Source organism: Chinchilla lanigera, unplaced genomic scaffold, assembly GCF_000276665.1.
Source record: "Chinchilla lanigera isolate Chin_1 unplaced genomic scaffold, ChiLan1.0 scaffold00009, whole genome shotgun sequence".
In the NCBI taxonomy this organism is placed as follows: domain Eukaryota; kingdom Metazoa; phylum Chordata; class Mammalia; order Rodentia; family Chinchillidae; genus Chinchilla; species Chinchilla lanigera.
In genome coordinates, this window is record NW_004955410.1 from 19725077 (window position 1) to 19749536 (window position 24460).

Below are 24460 nucleotides of genomic sequence, written 5' to 3' on the forward strand. Positions count from 1 at the left end.
CAGAAAGGCCTTTCCAGTTACATCAAGCCATCCTACCTCTATAAACAGCCTTACTGATGAGTGAATTAATCCTTGCTAATTTTCAATTTTTTTATTTCCAGGGAACTGACAGAGGTCATTGATCTTTCTAGGTTTAGAAAATTAAAATACTTATGGCTTCATCATAACAAGGTAATAGTATATTTTATCTTTAAATTAATAAACTAAATTATTTCACTTTCATGTTTTTAAATAGAATTAATATTTCGAAGTATTATTATTTTATTTAAGCATATATAACCTAAATATCTGGTGCATATGTAGCTGGGATCTGTATATCAAATAAATATATATCTGGGATCTTGGGTAAAGACAATCTCTGAGATTCTGTTAGTGTGCAATTTTACTCCTGTCTCCAATGTCCTGGCAAATTGTTCAATGAAGACTATTTCTTCCTTGGATTCCAGAAGAAAATTTGGACAGTGCTGTGATTCTCCTCCTAGGTAACACACAAATCCTGTAGTCCATTGGGTCATAGTCATAGCCCCATTCATAAATAGGAGCACATTAATCAGCTGTCATTCTTCATTCACAAATGGGACACACAGGCTCTCTCAGCCACAGCGAGGGCTGCCTGCAGATGACTACTGGCCCTCTTTATTAACTAGGGCAGTGTGGTTGGCTGGTTTCCTGCCCCCTTGCCTGCACCCAGCCTCCTCCAGGTTTGGTATGGAGTGGGAAGGATGGAGGTAGAAGACAGGCAAGGAAGACATGGTTACTTTTGCTTATGTTTCTGGTACTAGCAGATCTTCCAAGCTGACTCTTCTCCTTATGGGTTAGTCAGAAACTTCCTTGCTAGGGTTTTTCAACACGAGCTCCTGTTCACTGGTCATGCCTGACCTCACCTTACTTTTATCCCAAAGCCATTTGCAACTAAGGATCTCTGGACTTTGGCAAACTACGCCCTGGAGCAGAACCCCTTGTAGTGTCCCAGCTCAGCATTCTTACAGCGGTCCCACATCCACGTCCCAGGACTCATCCATGTTCCTCTTGAAGTCAGAGGTCAAGGGGTGTTGAGCCCAGTTGCTACTCAAGCTGATTTAGCTTCCTCAAGAAGCATTAGGCACCAGGCCACCAAGTCCACAACTGCAAGGAACAGACCTCAGGGACACAAAATGTGGTCTTTGAAGCTTCTCTTCAAGGATAGGGTTTAGAAGGAAGTACTCGCTCATCCCCTTCCTCATAGTGCAGGCGAGGTGTGGAGCTCCAAACTCTTTCCAAGCAAAAAAGTAAGACTCAACTAAAATGCAAAGCCAGGTCGTCATTATGGTTCTCTAGTCAGCAGGTTGTTGCCAACTTTTAATAATGTGGCTTTTTAATAATTGTACTCAGTTCATTATGCATTGATAACTCGGTGCTGGCATATTGCGTTTGTCCTTTCCAGCACCAGCTGGTTAAGAAAATTACAGCAGTAATCTGCCTTCATGCAGAAGTGCACATTCACACTGAATCTTTCAACAGCCATGCTTCTGGAACTATTTCAATATTTCACAGCATTTGGGGGTTTTTCTTTACCAAATGAGTGGAAGATGGAAAATGGTACCACTTCTATATTAACTAAAAGCATAAGTCTCATAAGCTTGAAGTAATTTGTAGTAGAACAAACACAGATACCTCCAAGGTCCAGACAGCTAACAACTGGAATGGGAAGCGCGTGCATCCCTTAAGGGCATTTGTGTTCATTCTGCCAAACATTATCCTGGGTCACAGTGTGCGACCTCTGATTAGAAAAGCATGGAACCCGTCAGGCATGGCAAAAGTGACTCATCTTTGTTTTTAGTGTGCTCTCCTTGTGGCGCTCAGCGGTGCTGCGTTCTGACAGAAAGAAGGGTACAAGTGTTGGCATAATCTCTAGAGGGAGACAAGGAATTAGGCTTTTTGTCACGTGCTTTGGCTTTCTGCGAGTGGACATTGTCTGACTTCCAGTCCTTCATTGAACTTTCACACAGTTGACCTGCAGATGCATTAGGTGCACGGGAAGGGATTGCACGCTTTAGCAACTATTTTATTCTTTTGTTATGTTTGCTTTCCTTTAAAATTTTTGTTTTCATGTTTTATTTATTTGTAAAGTTTTATTGCATTTGTACATCTTTGCAGTATGTGCATTTTACAGTCATTTTGGGGAGTTGGTACATGGATGTAACACAGCTTGTTTCTTTTTTTTAATCACCTTCCTTCCTCCTCCCTCCCTTTTCCTCTAGTTCTCTTTTCCCCCCTTTACATTCTTATTAATATTGTTAATCTTAGTTCAGAGTTATGGCATGAAATGTCCACATTCACTGAGGTTATTAGGACCTTGTACTGAGCATGTCTTTGTTCTACCTACTTACTCATGCCTTCCCCTTTACCTGTCACCCTTGGTCAGCTGGACATTTTCCTACCTGGAAGAGACCCACCTCCTTGTCAAATCCTATTCTTCCATTATTTTCTCTTGGATTGTACTTTATTCAGATGAGAGATACCATATGGTATTTAAGTTTGTGCATTTGATTTATTTCACTCAACATTATATTTTTGGGGTGCATCTATTTTCCTAAAAAAAGTCTCAATTTTGTCCTTTTTCATAGCTGAGTAATATTCCATTTTTATACACATGCCACAATTTCTTTACCCAGTCATCTGTTGGTGGGTATAGAGGTTGTTTCCTAAACTTAGCTGTTATGAATTGTGCTGCTATAAACATTTGTATGTATGCATCACTGTAGTATAATGTCTTAAGCTCTTTGGAGAAGACACATAGAAGGGGAATAACTAGATCATTTGGAATTTATAATTTTAGTCCTTTGAGAAATCTCCATTCTGATTTCCATAATGGTTGTACTAGCTTATGTTTCTAGGAACAATGTAGGAGTGTTTCTTCTTCACCACAGCCATGCCAGTATTTTTTGGTTTTTGATTTTGTGATGATTGCCATGCTCTCTGGAGTAAGATGAAATCTTGGCCTTGTTCTAATTTGCATCTCTCTAATGGCCAGAGATGTTGAACATTTTTTCATATATTTGTTGGCCATCTGTACTTTTTCCTCTGTGAAATATCTGTTCATTTCACTTGTCCATTTCTTAACTGGGTCTTTAATTTTAGGTGATCAGTTTTTTTTTTTTTAGTTCTTTATATATTGTAGATATTAGTCCTCTGCCTGAGGAGTAACTGGCAAAAAGCTTTTTCCCTCTCTGCAAGTTATCTCTCCACTCCACTGATGGATTCTTTAGCAGTACAGAAGTTTTTAGTCTGATATGATCCCATTTGTTGATTCTCGCTATTATTTCTTGTGCAATTAGGGTTCTGTTTAGAAAATCCAGGGGCTGGAGATATAGCTCAGTGGCATAAGCACCTGCCTGGCAAGCGCAAGGTCGTGAGTTTGATCCCTGGTTCCACAAAAAAAAAGAAAATCCTTTGCTACATCTGTGTCTTTAAATGTTTTACCAGGCCAGGGATATAGCTCAGTGGCACAAGTGAATGCCTGGCAAGTGCAAGGTCCTGAGTTCAATTCCTGGTACAAAAAGACAACAAAAAAACCCCAAAAAAATGTTTTACATATTTTATCTTCCAATAAGTTTAATATTTCTATTTTAATGTTTATATCTTTGATCCATTTTAATTTTAACTTAGTTTGTGATGAGAGATATGGCCAATTTCAATCTTTCAATTTAAATCAGTTGCAAACAGGAAACCAGTTTTCCCAGCACCACTTGCTGAGCAGGCTGTCTTTCCTCCAACGTATGATTTTGGCCTCTTTGTCAAGCATCAAATAGCTGCCTGTGTCTGGGAATATCAGGGGTGGATCCTGTTTTATTAGTTTTTGAAGGAGGTGGAGAGGAAATGCAAGGAGAGACTGGATTTTTTTTTTTATGCTTGATTATTTCTATGGCACTAACGATGTCATCACTTACTTTGTTTTTAAGAAGCAGATTTGTGTAGCTCATATAGTATTGAAAGGATATCATACCTGAAAGAGATTCTAAGTGGTCACTGGTTAAGCAAATAAACTAATATGAGTTTTCTTGTTGATTGATTATTGCCTCGTTAAAAGGCTTCATTAAAAATTCATATCCCAAGCTCTACCAGGTATATTAATCATTACAGTACTGCTCTGAAATTTATATATACAATTTTGGTTATGAATTTTTTAAAAATCTAGAGTGCATAAAGTAGGCTAGCCACCATAAAAATACTATAATACTGCTAAAGCACCTGGAAAATTATGGTGAAAATCATTAACATTGGTACATAAAGATAGATATTTAGAATGATATTTTGTTAAGAATAATCTGAATTTGTGACTAATGTCATCCTCAAGAGTGAATATCTTAGACTGTCTTCTGCTTAAGAAAAAATAAAGCACAAACTTTCAAATAAAATGAATACATCTTCATTTCTTATTTTTAAGCAAGTGACTTCTTTAATTTTAAAGAGAATGAAAAACAATAAAAATGATATACAGAATTTCTAAACCAGAGGATAGGAAATTAACAATGGTTGCTATATTGCACATTGTTATCTTCAAAGTAGTTGCTCAGATTACCAGATATAGGTGTGTAAAACTGATCAAACAATTAAGCAGTAACTGTTCCTTTCAGTAAACCAATAGAAATTAGTAGTACCGTTATCTTAGCTGTCTTGTGTATACGTACGTATGTGTAGTATTTTTATTCACTTTTTCACCCCACCGTGTTACTGAGATCTATGAAGACTTAGTGGTTGCCCGCTCTATACTGATTCTGTCCTTTTTCCTACCCAACAAAATCTGAGCTTGGATTTTGGCACTCTTCTCTTTCGCTCAAGTGGGTGACCGCATTCTGCTCCAGGGGTGGATCCTGAGGCATCTAAGCCAATCAGGATAGCCCCATCTTCTCAGTGAGTAAACAAATGGGGGTGTAACCCAAGTATGGTGGAGACTCAAGGGCATATCTGCTGGGAGGCTTCCGGAAGATGTTGCCCTGCTCCTAAAAGAGAATGCAAGTAGAGAAATTTCTTGCTCTCTCTTGATGCTTTCTTGCCTGGATGTGAAGGCAGAAACTATCCTACCAACTTACTGAGTCCAACATTAAAGGAAAGTGAAACCCGGAGAATTGTGGTGACAGCAAGACTGAGGATCTCACGACTCTGGACTTTGGGGAGGGTGAGAGGATGTGTTGCTGCCTTCTGTGCTGACCTGAGTTGAGTTTAGAAGCTACTCAGAGCCTAAGTAACTTGATACTGCTTAACCTGTGCTTGCATTATGCTACTGACAGAATAAATGTTATGATCCCTCCTCTAGTAACAAAAGTATGTGGGTGTAGGGACCATATTGAGGAGTCTTGCAAGTGAGAGACTGGGGTGCAGTTGCACCTGCAAGCTGGCCACTGGGACAGCATGAAGCGGCACTGGAGGTAACAAATATAATTGGTTGGTTTGGAATCTACAAAGTTAGAAGGGTGCATCCTTCTTTCAGTCATTATCTAGTGGATTTTTTTTTGTCTTTTTGAGACAGGGTCTCACTATGCAGTTCAGGCTGACCTTGAGCTCACTTTGTAGGCCAGCCTGGTCTCAAACTCACAATGATCCTCCTGCCTCAGCCTCCTGAGTGCTGGGATTACAGGCGTGCACTTCCATACCCTGCTATCTAGTGGATTTTAAAACTTGACCTTCTGGTCTGAACCTGAAGTATCTGGTGAAATAGGCCCAAGATTGTTTCAAAGGGCCACCGTCATGCCAGCTCTCCTAGGTTTCCCCTTTTCTTTAATGGAAAAAGATTTTCATAGCAAAATAATAGGAGAATAACAACAGTTACTGCAATGTATATTGTTACCTTCAAAGTAATTACTCAGAGCACAAGATATGGGCAAAAAATTTCTCTAAACGATATTAGCACAAACCCTTTTTTTCAGTGAATTAAGGGCAACTCTGGGTCCTCCATTAAACTCTCTGAAGCCCCATTTCCTCCACATACTGCATGGATATTTACTAGTACTAAACCTGGTCCCTTTCGGGATTTTATTTTCCTATTGTCCTAGATATAATTAGGGAGGCAATTGTTCTCAGGGGCACATTAACTGAACCCTTCTAAACAATCCTATTCCTTTCTCATCCTCCAGCTAAGCCTGACCGAGAAAGGTTAGGTCCACATGTTCACCCTTTCTAACCTTGCAGAAGTGGGGTCTGCTGCACACTGTTGACCTAAGTGATCTGCATTGTGTACTAGAACTTAGTACGGCTCATACCAGTACATATGATCTCTTTCCATCCTGTCTCATTACTCCAAAATTGTTGACGGGTTTCTAATAATGAACTCTGTGTTCATAACAATTGCATCATGTCAGTCTACTTCTATTTGTGGACATACAGCAGTACTTCAGTATATTTCTTTTTCTCTCAGATTAGGATCGCCATTTGATGAAGAATCTGTGTGAGGTCTTACCAAGCAACAATCCACAATGGAATCTAGGTTCCTGTTGCATAACTAAAACATAGCTGTTGACAAATTCTATTAATTGAATTTAAATAAAAAAGCCTCCTTTTCATCAGCTAAATTATAATTTAAATATTTATAACATTGCTCATACTAACTGACCAGAAAATGGTTAGATTAACTAAGATATTAGCAGGGTATAGTGGGGCATGTCTTTTCCCTGCTACAAGGAGGCTGAAGCAGGAGAACTGCTTGAGCCCAGGAATTAGAGATGAGATTAGGCAAGATAATGAGGCTTTGTCAAAAAAAATAAAGATTTCTTTAAGAAGACCCTTAGCTTGTTCTATGCTATTGATGTGCTGTCATGATTTTCTACTCCTACCTATCTCTCCAAACTTCAGCACATATCGAAAACTTTGTAAATAGCACAAATTTTTGTACTTTAGGAAAGAATATTGCTACAGAAAATTAGCAAATCACAATTTCAAAATAGAAATAATTATTTTATGGTGCTATTATAAATATCTAATAAAGAATTCTTTGAATCATAGTATAGTATAGTCCACCCTTCACAGTTGGAGATATGTTCCAAGACAATATGAATAGACAGTACCAAGCCCTATATGTTCTTCATGTATCTATATCTATATTTATATATGGTCTTCGTTATCTTTTTTCTTTTTTGTTACTAAGAATCATACTCAGAGCCTCACACTTGCCAGGCAGGCACTGTGCCCCTTGAGCTACATCTCCAGCCCTGTATACATCTTTGATAAAGTCTAATTTATAAGCTAGGCACAGTAAGAGGTTTACTACCGTATCTAATAATAAAATAGAAACAATTATAATGGTTCACTGGAGTAAAAGTTATGTGAATGTGGTTTTTATCTGCCTTTCTCTTTCTTAAAATACTTTATTTACCTTCCTACTTTCACATTTTCATTCAAATAAAGCAGTATATAATCCAGGTGCAGTGGTGCACACCTGTCCACCCAGTGCTCTGAGAGGCTGAGACTGGAGGATAGAAATTTCAAGTCAAACCTGGGCAATTTAGCAATTTAGGGAAACACTGTCTCAAAATTAAAGATAGCAAAATTCTAGGGATGTAGTTTAGTGTGAAGGTTCCAGGTTCAATCCCCCTGTATGGCAGGGTGAAGGGAAGGGGAATCACTATTTCTAGAACCACTTCTCTTACTCTTCAAGACCATTATTAAGTAAAGTCAGGATTACTTCAGCTCAGGAACTATGATACTGAGGCAGTTGATCTGGTGACCAGGATGGCTACTCAGCTAATGGGTGGGTAGTGCAGATAACGCAGATGTGCTGGAGAGAGGGGTGAGCCACATCTCTGGCAGAATAAAGCCGGACAATCGGAGATTTACTTCAGCTACTCAGAATGGTGTGCAATCTAAAACTTTTGGTTTATTTCTGGAATTTTCCATTAATTACTTTCAACTTTGTTAATTTTGGGAAAGTGAATCCACACTTGGCACAGACTCACTCCCATAATTTTGCAGCCTACTTTGTACGGTAGAATTTTGGGGAAAGGCTCTTCCCATTTATTTGTGCACTGAGTATATGTAATTATTAAATTGTACATACTTTACTTTTTCTCCAAAAAAAATGATTAAAAGCTCACAAACTCCATGGTTGAGCATTCCATATAATTGGTGCTTTTATGTATTTCTGTTACTGCAGGGCAATGTTAATTATATCATTTATGTCAATTTTGTTGAAAGAAGTATATTTTGCCAAATATTTAAAACCTCCTTAAAAACTAAATCAACATAAATAAGCAAAATAAGTCTTTACCATATGGTTGTGAAATTCATGGATATGCACAACATGGAGCATAAAGTTCTGATTTACCAAAAAAACCCTATTTTTGGAAAGAGCATATGCCAAAATTTCAGTAATTTGAAAATAACAGGAGAAAACATGACAAAGTATGTTTGTATTAGAGAGAGTTACTTATGAGTATTTTAAGTGCAGATTTTCTTCTTAAATACTGTACATATTTTAAACTAAGAAATTACTGCACTGTTTACACTTATTGGATAGGAAGGTCATAAAAATAAACTTAGGAATCCTGGAAATATATCAAAATGTCTTTCTTTCCTTATTATGTAATTCAGTGTACATTATTAAAATTCTTCCCAACTAATAGTCAAAGCTCTGTGAAACTCAGAAAATACTGAAATTCTCAATACTCAAGCACAAAATAATAATATATTGTTTAATCACTGGTCTGTGGGTCTTTTCCTGGGGAGTTATTCAACCCTGATGGTACTGACTTTTTAAAACGGACAATTCCTAGCGGTGGGAGTTGTTTTTGTGCATTTTAAGATATTTAACAGTGTCTCATTAAGTTCTACCAAAGTACCCCCTGTAAGGTTTGGCACAAGTGAGAGACAGAACAAAGGTAAAGAAAGCCTTTATTGCTGGGCACGGGAAGGCTGCTAAAGACACGCAAGGACCCTCTGAGGAGGGGGCAGAAAGACAAAAGATATATTGGGCTCAGCCAACGGCCGAGTCTACGGGGCGTCTAAGTGACATAACAGGCGCTGATTGGGAAGGAGGGATTGCGAGTGCCTAAAACGAAAATGGGAAATTGTGGTTAGACTGAAGAAAGAAAAAGGGGGAAGTTAGTCCGGGAGGGACACGTTGTTGTTTTAGGCTCTGCACCATGTCGGATGGCCGCCATGTTGATTTGGCACTGGGGGAAACCCATCACTAACCAAATGACAGCCAAAACAATTCCAGACGTTGTCAAATGCTCCCCCAATCTCTCAGTATGACAAAAAAATGTGGCCCTTGGAGACCTAAGTGAAAATATGTCACGGCTCTTGTTACTTTAATCCAAGTGCTTACCTTAACTCACAAGGCCCCAAACAAAGAAGGCGCCGGCTGTCTCATCCCCTCAGGCACCATTCTGCCTCTGGCCTAATCCCGCCTCCTTCCCTAGAGCTGCTCCTGCAGACCTCCTGCCAAGCCACCGTTCCCCACACCCGGCTGACCTTGAGCCACCTCTCTAAGGAACACCTCCTCCCCGGGCACTTCCCATCTCAGGGCTTTATTTTTTTTCAACAACACTCATAAACGTATCATAATATATAATTGACTTATTGCATTATTTCGTTTTTCCCCGTTACAACAAAAGCAGAACATTTTTTCTTTTGTGTTCTCTGCTAATCTCCCAGAATTTAGCAGAGTCTGGCACACAGTAGCTGCCCCACAACGTTCAGTGAATGGAAGAATGACTAAATTAACTCTTCTTCTATTTTCTCATAAATACAGTAACTCAATAATTCAATTTTGTCAATGACTCACAAATGACACACAATGACTCACAAATGACATCCATTAGAAATCTGAGGGGGTAAGTTGGTACTAGGTTGCTCTTTTGTTCATTTGAAATTGTTAGTTTCTGTTTACTTGACATCACAGCTGCGGCCTCTTTTTTGTTTAAGTACCACTTCAGGTAACAGAGGTTTACTTGACAGCAGCATGCTTCTACTGAGTTAAGCAGAAAAAAGTATTTATTGAAAATATTTTGGGTAGATATGATAGATTTTAAGAATCAGGGTCAGGAAATTCTCCTGACTAAAGGGAGCTGTTGTCCAACCATAGCACAGAACTGGTTTCCCAAAACTCTGTTGAGTTGGCAGTCAGCAACAGAAGCCCTAGTTTACACTGTTGGTGTCACTGTATCCAGTCCCTGGATATATTCACTGTCACCACTGCCATCATTTCTTCTGCTTTGGAAAGCAAATATTGTCATCTCCATTTCTGCCACCGCCAAGATGAACTCCCATCTGTCTCTACTTCTTTGCTTTACTGTATCCTGAGTGAAAATTCAGGGTGAGTGTTCGGGTCAGCTTAGGCTGGGTGCAGTCTGACCTGCCTGTGTCCTACCTGCTCATAGTCTAGGAAATCAATGTCTTGTTCCATGGGAAATAAGTTCTCTTCCCACCAAGACTCATTAACTGGGGGATTGTTTGAATTATGGCCAGAAAGGTTAGAAGATGCTGAGCATCCAAAAAAGTATGACAAGTGTTTTGCAAATTGCATTAGATGAGATTTAGAAAGATGAGAACCACAAGAATCACACCAATATTTGCAATAATGATTCAGTCAGAGTACTGGAACAGTTACTTAATAAATGAATGCTGTTGAACCTAGAGCTCTGTTGTCGGTGCGCTTCTGTCATTAGCCAGCTGACAACATTTAGCAAGTCACAGTCTGTGGAGCCATGTGTCCGTCCCCTTTTGCCATACAGAGTATTTATTCTTCATGAGTACTTTAAGAATAGGAGAAAGAGAAATGAGCTGGCATCTGTGAAGTGCCCACCACAGAAACTCACATGTAGTGATCGTAGGGTAAATATTAAGATCCACTTCCTTACTCATTTCTTTAAATTTATTTTTTCACAGGACTACATATCATATGACAATCATTTAATTAACTACTTCTGCAAATTATCAAGAGTTCCACTTCTTTTGGCCCCATCTGTCACTCCTCAGATGCAGCAACTTTCAGTTCTTTTAAGTGATATTTTCTTTATTAATATTTCTCTAAATCACATGCTGGTGTTACTATTGCTCCTTATTTTTTCTCTTAGACAATAGCTATTTTGTTCCTGCTAACGAAGATGAGGATTTGGTTCTTTTTCTTTCTTCTCCCCACTTCTACCACACACATGCATAATTTCCATTCCCCAGCCTCCTGATGTGGTCATATTATAATTTGAGTTAAATCAATATGTGCTGGTTATATTGTTATGAGAAAGTATGCTTTTCAGATCTAAGCTATGTATTATACCCTATTTTTCTTTCTTGTGTTTGCTCTAATCCCAGGCAATTTATATTTGTTTGATTTTTTATTTGATTTTTCTTATGTGCTGAACTGTGTCCCCCCTAATTTATATGTTGAAGTCCTAGTACCTCAAAATGTGATTGTCTTTGGAGATAAGGCATTTTAAGAAGTAAGTATATTTAAGTGGGGCAGTTAGGGTGGGCTCTAATTCATATTACTGGTGTCTTTGTAAAAAGAGGAGATTAGGACAGAGAGATCAGTCATGTGTAGAATAGAGTGTGCACCAGAAAAAGATGGCCAGTTGGAGAGGCTTCAGAAGGAAACCCAGTCCCACCTGCACCTTGATCTTGGACTTCAGATCTCCAGAACTGTGAGGAAAAGGTCCTGCTGGGTACCCCATCCTTTCTTAGCACATTTTTATGGCAGCCCTAGCAAACTAGCAGCCTTTTAAATCACTGTCATCACTCATTCATTGTGAGCCCTGTCAATTGACCAGATTAGTTTAATGCACTCCATCATTTTCATGTCCATGAGGAAACCTGCCCAGGCCTCTCTGCTGACTCTGGACCACTGGGCTTGGGTGGCCATACACAGGTCCACTCACTCCCCTCTCCTTTCCCCCTCCCTACCTGCTTGGTGTACTGTACATCTTTCTTTTTTCTAATATTCATGCTCCAGTTGCTTGAGAAGCTTACAGGTGGTAAATTGTTTAAAACTGCTCATGCCTATAAATTTGTGTTTTATTATTTGAACCAATACTCAGGTTTATTTGACTAATAGCCTCTAGGTTAGGGGTAAAACAATGTTGTCTTTTTTTTCAATATAACTGTTGAACAGTGTGAAGTTGTCTGAAGGCCTGCTCCTTGAATATGATGTGTGTGTGTGTGTGTGTGTGTGTGTGTGTGTGTTTGTGTGTGCATTTTTCTTCCATCTAGAGGCCTATACACTCTTCTGTTTGTCTTCACTATTCTGGCATTTCACAACAATATGCATCAGTATGTGTCTATTTTCAACCTGTCATGTCTAAGTATCCCCCCAAAGCCTCATGCTTGTGTCTAAGCTTGTGTCTAAGCTTGTGTCTAAGTATCCCCCCAAAGCCTCATGCAGTCATATGGCTTTTTCAAAGGTGGGTGAATGTAAAGTGTGTGATGCTGGGATTAAGTGTGTGTGTGATTAGTAAATCAGTTCACTGATGGGTTTGACATAGTTCTGGTTGGGATTAAGGGTGTGAGTGCTATACCCGCCCTAGGGCAGGTAACCTACATACAATGTAAGGGACAGGAGGAGTCTTGTTTTCTTCTCTTGTCACTTTTGGTGTCTTCCACCACCATGAACTGTTTATTCTCTGCCATGTCACCCTGCCTTGGAGCCAGCCGAGTATGGACTGAAACCTCCACAAATTGTGAGCTAAATAAACCTTTCCTCTTTTAACTTCGAGTGTCAGGTATTTTGTCTCAGCACAAAGAGAAAAGTAACTAACACACACACATTCCTCTAAATTTGGGGAAATTTTAATCGGGAAGCTCATTTCTTCTAATTTTGGGAAATTTTCCTGAGGTATTTTGATTTCTTTCTCTTCTGTGTCCACTGTTCTGTCCTTCTGGAATTTCCACCTGTATGTTGAACTACTGAACTGGTCTCCAAATTTTCTTATGTTTTCTTATTTTCTGCTCTTTATCATTTTTCTTCACTTTCTGGGTGACTTTCCCACCTTTTTCTTCTAACCCTGCTGTTATGTTCCTAATATCTGCCTCCAACTTGTTCATTTTCAAGGGCTCTTTTTTCAATGCATTTATTTCTCTACATAATTTCATTTATTTTTAAAATCCTTTTAATGTCAGAATTTTGCCTCAAATATTCTCAGCTAGCCAATTAACCCTTAGGTAATTATATACCATTATATTAAAGTATATATTAGCAGTTTCATCGAGGCATAACTGACATGCAAAGAACTGCAGGTTGAGTATATACAAGTTGATGAGTGTGAACATTCATATACACCCACTGAACCAGCACCACTGTCAAGATAATAAACATGCTCTTTACTTAAAAAGACTCCTAGAATCCTTCTGTGTTGTTTCTGTTTATTTTTGTGGTAAGAGAGCATGAGGTTTATCTTCTTAACACAATTTTACATGCACAATATCACATTAATTACCAGCATCATATTTTATGGCAGATCTCTAGAACTTATTCATCTCACAGAGCTGAGACTTCAGCGATCGATAGCAGCTCCCTAGTTCTTTCTCCCTGTGGTTCCTTTGGGAACTACCATGCTCCTCTCTGATTTTAGAAATTGCTGTTTCAGATTTCTCAGAAGTGGAATCATGCGGCAGTTGTCTTTCAAGGACTGACTTATTTCACTTGGTGTAATATCGTCCAGGTTCAGCAGTGGCAACAGTGCAGGACTTTCATTTTTCCTTTTGAAGTCTGAGTAAAATTCTACTGTGTGTAAATGCCACATTTTTCTTATACTTCACTGGTTGATGAACATTTGGGTTGTTTCTACCCCTTGGCCATTTTTAATAATGCTGTAATGAATCAGGGAGTGCAGATAACTCTTGAAATCCTAATTTCAATTCTTTGGATATATACTCTGAAGTCGGATTGCTGGATCACTTAGTAGTTCTGTTTTTAATATTTTTAGGAACTTCCATGTGTCCTCCATAGTGACTGGGCCATTTTACCTTCTTGCTAGCAGCTGACAGGCATTAAAATCTCTCCATATCCTTTCCACACTTACCTTTCACTTTTTGATAATAGCTATCCATACAGGGGTGAGGATTCAAATAGATATTTATATTACCTTTTCCTTGTTTCAGAGATAAAATATTCTCTCAAATTTTGTCAAGCTTAATAATGATAATGATGTCACTGCTACCATATTACATATACTTATATATTTTTATGTAGTGGTAAGAGAACATGAGATTATATATATATATATAAAGTTACTCATATCTGCATTTGTCTGAATTTTGCCTCAAAAGTCCTTGATTGACGGGCTTCCCTTAAGATGAAACTTAAGATGTTGGTTGGAGGTACTGAGCACATGGAGTTTAGGCTTCTCAACTGTGAGCTTCAACGTAGGATGGTCTGACAGGCAGGTTTTGGGGAAACCTTGGTATTAGTATGTCCAGCTCTTGCTTCCTAATGGTCAGACCCCCAAAAAAGCCTCCTACCAGAGGGGTAAAGGCCTGAGTGTAGCATTCTGAGAGCCATGCTGGACAAAGAGGGAAGCGCATTCTCAGCATTTAGTGTGTACTGTACATATTCTCTTCATCCTTATTTTAGTATTGACTCTCCACCTTTGACTCGGCCTGGAGTGTAACTGTCCAGGGACTCTGTTCTGTTCAGTGTACCTTCCTGTTACCGTGTGGTAGAAGATACGCCCTTGGTTAGTAGAAAACTGGTTAGCTTCTCTAGGAATGGAACTACTTCTTAGACAGCTTTCCTTAATGTTCCTTCAATTCTCTCCTCTTCACTTTTTCTTGCAGTTACTGAGCCTTTTCAGGACATTGTGGTGTATATAAGATTGTTTTCGGGTTAGAACTGGACTTTCTTATGTCTATTAATTCGGTTACCTCTTGACATTAGCTTTCCAGCTTCCAAAATTATATTTGTTATCTCATTTCCTGTTGTTTGTCCTTATTAAAATATGTCCTTGCAAAGAATTTACTATCATTTTAGATGAATTTTGGATGATATAAAATTGTGTGTATAATCAGTATCTTTAATTATGTCTCTTTGTTGATCTACACAATTACATGTATATAATAACTTTACTAGTATTATTTTAATTAGAAAACCATATTGTATACATTTATGGAGTGTCAGTGATATTTTCATATAAGTATACAGTGTAAAATAATTAAATCAAGCTAAGTAGCATATCCATCCCTCTCTCTTTTATGGTGAGATATTTACTATTTTGAATTATACATAATTACTGATAGTTGTCACACTGCTGTGCAATGGGTCTCAAAATTTATTCAATTTGTTTTATAACAGCACAATTCATAATATCTAAATCTTGGAAGTGGCCTATATAGACATCAACAGAAATATGGACAAACAAAATGTGGTATATATACACAATGGAGTACTACTCTGCCATAAAGAAGGATAAACTTGAGTCATTTGCAGGAAAATGAATACACATTGAGACCATAATGTTAAGTAAAATAAATCAGACATACAAGCTTAAAGACTGCATGGTTTCTGTTTTATGAGAAACTCAAAATATAAAGAACTAAAAAAGAATAGATAACAGGGAAAAAAATATTCCATTTGTTCATCTGAAATTTTGTAACCTTTGAGCAACTCTGCATTTTCTTCTTCCCCATCTTCCCAGCCTTTGGCAATCAGCTTTCTACTCTCTACTTCTCTGAATTCAATGTTATTAGAATCCACATATAAGTGAGTGCATATATTTGCCTTTCTGTTCCTGGTCCATTGTACTTAGCTTAACATCAACCAGGTTTCTCTGTGTTGCTCAAAAGATAAGATTTCCATGTTTTAAAAGACTGTGTAGTGTATATATATCCACTCATCTGGATACATGTATCCATTTTCTTTATCTGTTCATCCATCCATCAATCAATGAACATTAAATTGATTCCATATCTTGGCTATTGTGGGTAATGCTGAAATCAGCATAGGAGTGTAAATACCCCTTTGACATGTTCATTTCAGCACCTTTGGATTTATAGTCAGAGTAGGATTGGTGGATCATATGGTAATTCTATTTTTATTGTGTTGAGGAAATCCCTTCCCACTTTTCCATAATGGCTATACTAATTTATTTTCTCACAAATCTTGTACAAGAGTTCCCTTTCTGTTTTCTCCATATCTTCACGAATATCATATGTATTTTTAATCTTTTTAAAGCCATTCTGATGTATGTGAGTTGATATGTCATTTCGATTTTTTGGTTTTTTTGGTTTTTCTCTGGTACCGGAAACCAAACTCACGACCTTGCACTTGCCAGGCAGGCGCTTTGCCACTGAGCTAAATCCCCAGCCCCTGTCATTTCGATTTTAATTGGTGTTTCTTTAATGGTCAGTGGTGGGTGACCATTTTTATGAGTACCAGTTTCCCATTTGTATACTCTTATTTTGAAAAATGTTCATTCAGGTCCCTTGTCTGCTTTTAAATTAAGCTGTTTTCTTCCTATAAAGTTTTTTAGTTCCTTGTATATTTTATACTAATTCTTTATCAAATGTATGCTTTGCAAATATTTTCTGCCATTCTGTACTTTGTCTCTTTATTTTGTTATCTATTTTGCTTTGCAGAAGCCTTTCAGTGTGATACCATCTTATTTTCTATTTTTACTTTTACTGCCTGTGTTTTCAGAATTATAGCAAAAAAATTGTTGCCTAGACCAAGCTCATTGGTTTTTCCTCTATGTTTTCTTCTAGTAGTTTCAATTTCAGGTCTTACTATTGTTAAGTCTTAAATCCATTTTGAGTTTGTTTTGTGTATATAGTGTGATATCAGGATTGAATTCAATAAAAAGCCAGTTTTCCTGTCATCATTGATTGAAGAGACTGTCCTTACCACCTGACTTTTTGAACAGACTATCCAGTTGACTTTTGACAAATGTGTTCTTGGCACCTTTGTCAAAAGTCAATTGGCTGTAAATATATGTATTTATTTCTACCTTGTTCCATTGTCTGAGGTACCTTTTTTGTGCCAGTACCATTCTGTGTTGATTACAAGTGCTTCATGTAATATTTTAAGATCAAGGACTATGATGCCCCTTTATTCTTTTTGCTGAAACTGTTTTGGCTGTTAAGGGTCCTTTGTGTCTCCATCTAAATTTAAGGACTTTTTCTATTTCTATAAATATGGCATTGGAATTTTGATAGAAATTGCATTGAATCTATAGGTTACTTTGGATAGTGTGTACATTTTCACAATATTAACCTTTCAAGTTATGAACAAGAACTGTGTTTTATGCAATTTCATCAGTGTTTTCTATTATTCAGTATATAGGTCTTTCACCTCCTGGGTTAAATTTGCAGTGAAGCTTTTTCATGTGCTTTTAGCACATACAGTACTGTACGGTATTATTCAGTCCAGCATGGCTCCAAACAGACTGCAGTGCAAGTGTGGTGCTAAAGAGAAAGCACAGAGCAGTAATGAACCTAACATTTAGGGCTGGGAACATAGGTCATTGGGAGAGCGCTTGTCTAGCAGGTGCAAGGTCCTGGGATCAATCCCCAGCACTGCACCAAAGCAAAAAATGCTGGAGCCAGCACGGTGGCACACACCTGTCATCCCAGATACTCAGGAGGCTTAGGTGGGAGGATCCCAATAGTGAACATAACAGGAAAGTGCAGAGCAAAAGAGGTAAGAAGAAGGTTTTAAAGAAAATCACCATTGAATTGAAGAAGGAAATTGTAGAAAAGCACATGTGTGGTGTTGGTGTTGCTGATCTGGTCTTGCAGTACAAGGTGACGAAGCTGATAGCCTGACTACTTTGAAGAATAAAGATGCCATCAAAGCAGCTGATGAGGCAAAAGGAGTAATGATGTTCACCAAGCAGAGAACACAAGCACTGGAAGAGATGAGGAAAGTTCTGGTAGTGTGGGTGAATGAGAAACAGCCGGCAGGTGATAGCATTAGTGAAACCATGAGCTGTGAAAAGCCAGGAAATTGCAGTGACTCTCTGCAAGAAAACCCCACACAAGAGCAACAAAGGGTGCATTTAAAGGCAGGAGAGGGCGGTTTGATAAATTCTGCAAGACAACTGGCACCCAGAGTGTGATAAGACGTGGTGAGGCTTCCAGTTCTGACAAGGTCACTGTAGAAGCCTATGAGAAAGAATGAAGGATACCTCATTCAACAAGCAATGCACCTCTTCCGGGAGAAGATGCTGAACAAAATCTATATCACACAGGAGAAAAAGGCACTGCCAGGACACAAGCTTGTGAAGGACAGATTGACCCTTTGGCTGTGTGTGAAAGCAAGTGCCGATCTGGAGATTAAGCCACTGCTGGTACCATTCCAAGACCCCTCGTGCGTTCAAGGAGCAGAATGTGAACAGGACCAGACTGCCTGTCATGTGGAGGGCCAGTGCAAAAGCTTGGATCACAAAGCAACTGCTCATGAATGGCTGCATGAGGTGTTAAAACCCACTGCTAAGAAATATCTTTCTGATGACCAACCACCTCAAAGCTGCCTTCTTCTGATGGACAGTGCCCCAGCACACTCTCCAGCCTTGGTAGATGACATGGATACTGTCTGAGTTACTTTTCTCGTTGCTGAGGCAAAATACCCAACACTCAAAGTTAAAGGAGGAAATGGTTATTTAGCTCACACAGTTTATAGAGATTTCAGTTCATAGTTGTCCAGCTCCAAGGCAGGATGGCATGGCAGAGGGGAATCACAGAGGAGAAACCAGTCCATGGCAAAGCAGGGCAGGCAGAAGGCAGCAAGCAACAAGTAATGGCCCTCTTTCTGTCCCTTATATCTTATCCAGGCTTCCTGTTCTTAGGGCAGGTAGCACTCACACTTGCACTCAGGATGGGGTACCCTTGCTCTTAGCATCACACCTTGAATCAGACCCAGCATCATATCACTGATCCCAGCAGCACATACCCTAGATCCAACCGCTTCTGAAAAGTCCCACCTATGACTGCATGAAGCTTTAGAGGTGCATCTAGACACAAACCATAACAGATGCCAAGAGTGACTTCATAAAGGTCAAGTTCCTCCCTCCTCAGAATGATGCTTCTTCTGCAGCCCATGGACCAGCAAGTGATATGCAATTTCCACGAAGGCACTCTTCACCAGGTGTTTTAATGTTACTGAAGAGATGTCCTTGGCTCTGGAAGAAACATTTCAATGTAATGCACTGCTTCCACCTCTTTGACAAAGCCTGGACACTCTATTCACTCTGGTGGGAACTGTAGCCAGAATGTGTCCCTGAACGTGACTTTGAAGGGTCTGATATTCAAGTAGGGGAGGAGGTTATGACCACAGGCAAGAGTATGGGTCTGGATGTTGATGGTGCAGACATAGAGGAGCTTGCTGAGGAGTATAAGGAGGAGCTGACAATGGAAGAACTTCCTGACCTCCAGAGTGAACAGCAGAAGGCACTTGTTGAGGAGCATTCCACTGAGGAAGAGGAAGACAGGGAGGAGGTTAGCTGTGATGTGATAAAGTCCATTATGGAAAAATGGAATATGGGTGCCAGGATTTCTTTGAGAAGCACCACTCCTACATAACCATAATGAACAGAGTGTTGGATCTGATGAAAGATAGCATGGTCTCCCATTTCTGGAGGGTTATGCAGTACAGGAAAAAACAAGTGACGTTAGACAGATTTTTCATCAAAACTGACCATGCAGCTAAGAGGCACAAAAAAGATGAAACCCCATGAAGGAGATCTCCCCAATGTCCTTATGGAAGGCAACTCTCCCTCCAGACAGTAATCTCCTCCCCACCACCTTCCTGTTCTCCATTCCAGAAGTTGCTGCAAGCACTGTTCTCTCTCTTCCTACTGTACTGTACTTTGTTTCATATTTTTGTGGTTAAAAAATACATATCATTCAGAACAGATTAACCTTATTTACATTGAGCCTTATGGGAAAACTTGATTCAGTTTGCAACTAAAATTGGTTTGAGACCATGTCAGTTGGGATCAAAATAGATTAACCTTATTTTCATTGAACCTTATGAGGAAATTCGATTTAGTTCACAACCAGTTCTGTTCATGACCAGAGCTGAAGAACAAATTAAATTAATGAACTAAGGCACCACTGTATTGTTGGTTGTTACTGATAATATAAATAGGATTGTTTTATTAATTTCCTTTTTGGATAGTTTGTTAATACATAGAAATGCAACTATTTTTTGTACGCTGATTTTATGTCCTATGACTTTACTAAATTTGTTTATCAGTTTTGACAGTACTTTGGCTTGATTTGGTTTGGTTTAGTTTCGTTTGGTTTGGTTTGGTTTGGTTTGGTTTGGTTTGGTGGTTGTTGTTTTCTTAGTTGATTGTTATTTTTGCACTACTAGGGACTAAATCTAGAGCATTCACACTGAACTACATGCCCAGCCCTCTTTTCTTTTTTTAAGACTGGGTCTCACTAAGTCATTAAATTGCCCAAGCTGGTCTCAAATATAAGAGTCCACTTGCCTCAGCCTCCCAGAGTGATGGCATTACAGTCAGGGGCTTCCATGCCCAGCTCAAATCTTTTAATAACTCCCAAGGTCATCATGATCTGGCTTTGTTTCTTTTCCCTTGTCCTCTCCTCTCCTCAGCAAACAGTACACTCTCAATATCCCAATATCATGATCACAGGATGTCAGGGCTCTGGGAAAACTGTAACTGTATAGCCAGGGTGAAGCTGTCAAGTTCAGTAATGTTCTTGTGTTGATGAATGATGTAAGAGAAATTAGCCTCAATCAATTAATAATGTCCTATTTGTGGGTGGCCAGTTGATAACTGGAAAAGAAAAGAAAAGAAAAGAAAAGAAAAGAAAAGAAAAGAAAAGAAAAGAAAAGAAAAGAAAAGTCATGAGTTCCACTGGTTTTCTTTTCCTACACTGATGTCAAGCATGGTTATTATGAGACCAGGGAGTGGTGAAAGGAAAAACAGAAGGTACTGAATTGCTGCCAGGAGACCAAGAGAAAAAGTAAAAAGGCACAGGAAGCCCTTGGGGACTCTTCCCTTCTCGCTGTGAATGTTTTTTTTCTACCTTGGGGAATCATGGCTTTTCGCAGGCCTTAGTGAAAGCCAGGGTAAAATTATTGGTGGTTCTGCTGAATGCGTCCTGACATTATGTGGTGGAGATGAGACTGTGGAATGATGAGATGAATAGTACGTACACACTTTATAGCATCATAATCTGTGCATGTTATCAGTGTAAGAAGAAATTAACCAAACTCTCCAAAGAAATCAGTGTTAAAGCTTTAGTTTTTGTTTTTCTTTTGTTTTTCTTCCGGTACCAGGAATCGAACTCATGACCTTGCACTTGCCAGGCAGGTGCTTTGCTGCTGAGCTAAATCCTCAGCCCCAGTGTTAAAGCTTTAGATACAATCTAAAGTGGCTTTTATGGGGTAAGAGGGAGGCATGGATAAAATTTCCAATAAATTCTCACTGTCTGATGGGCTGGTGTAGATTTAATAAAATCTCCTCAGTGATAAAACATTCCTATTTAGGTAATAATAATAATAATATTATAATAATAATAATTTTTATGATAAGCTTTAGAAAAACAATAAGCATATCTTATATATATATATGTATATATATGTACTTAGCACTTGACTAGTAACTACTTTATGAGATTCTTCCCCAGCTAGATCCTGTATTAGATGGTAAATACACTGCTTTTACATTTAACTTTTCTGCTATTCTTACAACATGCCTACCAGACCTTTATGACTTTATCGTGTCTCATAATTCAAATAAAGATGCAAAATTTCATCAAGATTATAGAGTTAATATATTTTAATTGGTGTTCTCCTTGTGGGGTAACAAAGATTTCTGGCATTGAATATCCCATTTCAGATAGATAGGTAATTAGGCAGATAGAGAGAGAGAGAGATTCTTTATGGTCCATTTGAGGAGTTTTTAAGAGAGGGTACTTGTGACTATTTCTAGTTTAAACATGCTGAGCTTTAAATCAAACCATGAAAATAAGATGCGACTTCATCATATTGCTAGGAGAGCAGAGGTGGGAAGGATAAGATGCTGAAGAAATACGGCTCCCAACTTAAGACACAAAACTCCAGTGATCTAGTGATTGACTGTATAAGTCAAATGTTGAAGTAGGAAAGAAAATGAAGGTTCACGGACACAGGAGGTGTCAGAAAATGTCTTGTGAAAATGATTATCTGCAAAGTAACAGGAATAACTGGATTATCTTGTATCTTATCCTCAAGTTGAGGCTCATAGCTGGTTGAGCTGTTGGCACCAGGACTGACTGGCAGTGTCGCCTCCCTTGTCTTTGGCTAAATTGAGAAGATTTGTATGCTAGAAGGACAGTGAAATAGAGAGGAAGAGACGGCTTGTAGACTAGGACAAGTGAGAGTTCAGAACTCAGCCATTATTCAGGAGATCTGACTAAAAGGACTAGAGCAGGTAGAATTCAGAGAAACACAAAAGTCAGTCAAAGCAGAAAGGTCAGTCATGAGCCACAAGGAGGAGAAAGGATGGTTTTCTAAAACTGGGGGACTGTACTGTGATGGTCCCCCCATGTGTGGTTCGGTGTGTCTTGCTGCCCTGGGGCTGATCCTTAAACATAATCAGAAGTGTATCAGGAAGGAAGCACGAGTAGGCAAAGGGAAATCATGGCTCATACGGACACAGAAATGGCTGCAACATTATCTGAGAAGAGCCATTGGCTAGTGATAATAACCGATAGCAGATTAGTGGGTGTGTGCACCCAATCAATGAAACTGTATAGAGCAGAACTAGGAGAAATACTGTCAGAACAAAAGGACGAGGCCAGATTACAGAGGCTTTGAAAGTCAGACGAGGCTTTTGAAAGGCCAGGATGTGGCAAGAGAAGTTTGTTTTAACTTGGCTAAAAACATCCTGTTTATCACACAAGTCCTGGAAGACAACCCAGATCTAACACATAGCGCAGTCCCCAAGAGGTCACAAATAATACCTGTAAAGGTCAAATTCCTATTGTCTTCTTAAAACTGTAAACATATCTGTAACTATTGTGGAAACTATATTACTATATTACTTTCTCACTTTCATTTTCAGCTCCATGGGATAGGATTTTTAACCAGAAACTATTGTCTGACTGAGCTCTATCTAAACAACAATGCTATTTTTGAGATAGAAGGTATGTCTTAAATTTTCTCTGCTGATTGAATAGATTTTCTTTTTTTTTCCCCCCCAGAGGTACACCCATTCTTTTTTCTTTATTTTAAAGATAAAAGAACAAAAACACATTAACAAACAGACATAAACAAAACAACACCAAAACAATAGAAGTGATACAGAATTTCAAACAAGGTGATAGGAAATGAACAATGATTGTTGTATTACATATTGTTATCTTCACATTGGTTACTCAGTTAAACAAATATAGGCACGTAAGATTGATCAAACAATTAATTGCATCCATTTACCTATGAAAGCCTCAAGTTTGTCTTTCTTTACAGCTGAGTAATAATCCATTATGTAAAAATACCACATCTTTTTTATCCATTCTTCAATTCATGGGCATTTGGGTTGTTTCAATTTAGCTATTACAAATTGTGCAGCTATAAACATGGGTGCATAAATATCGCTATTGTATGATGTTTGTGGTTCTTCTGGCAACATACCCAAAGGGGAAATAGCTGGGTTGAATGGAACCTCTAGTCCTAGTTTACTGAGGAATCTCCAGACTGATCTCCACAGTGGTTGTACTAGTCTACACGCCCACCAACAGTGGAAGAGGGTTCCTTTTTCCTCACAGCCTCACCAGCATTTATTGGTTGATTTCTTTATTAAATTTTCAATGAAGTAATAACTTTCAAGTATAGTCATTGGTAAAACATGCAAAAATCTGTTTTAACATTTCTGTTCAATATGTTAGTCTATTTCTAAAACATTCTTATATGTTTCATTTTTTAAAAATGTGCTCATTAGATCACTTTTCCAATTCAATATCATGTATTTTATACAAAATTTAAGAGAATCTTAAAACAGGAAATTTGTCATTCTATGGCACAGCTGGACACAAACTAAATATTGTGGTAGCTAATTTTAACAATATTTTGAGAGTATTAATAAATATAGAAACTTTGTAGTCTTAAAAGGTCTTACTGATTGTAATTTTTACTCATCAAATTCCTGTTTCCATTCTTAATTACCTTCATATATATGTGCAAAATTCTCTAAGCTGATGATTTCAGGCCAGATATTAAAGTACATAACATGCCAGGATGACAAAATATGAAAGAGGACAGAAAACAACATTTTTATCATGCATCATGGAATCAAAATGTCAAAATTTTAATACACATCATCATTTTATGCACCATCTTCATTCTTGCCTATTAAATGATGATGTGACTACCACAGACTCAACTCAATAGTATTTATGTTTAAAAATGTGAGAAAATATGCAATATAGAAACAACAAAAATGATATGAATATGTGACTTCCCATTGTGTAAAGGAAGCATTTAACTGAACAATTCAGAGGAAGGCATTGAATTGGGTGAGTAATTATTCTCTTGACTGGCTTTATACAT

General features: G+C 38.4%; 1 protein-coding gene across 1 annotated transcript in view; it reads left to right on the forward strand.

Annotated features, from left to right (window-relative positions):
• Lrrc72 (leucine rich repeat containing 72) overlaps positions 1 to 24460 on the forward strand; it is a 60408-nt gene that overhangs the window by 10854 nt on the left and 25094 nt on the right. Inside the window, exons 3-4 of the mRNA XM_005377335.2 lie at positions 102 to 171; positions 22977 to 23058. Of these exons, the coding sequence (XP_005377392.1) occupies positions 102 to 171; positions 22977 to 23058 (152 nt within the window). The remainder of the gene's footprint in view (positions 1 to 101; positions 172 to 22976; positions 23059 to 24460) is intronic.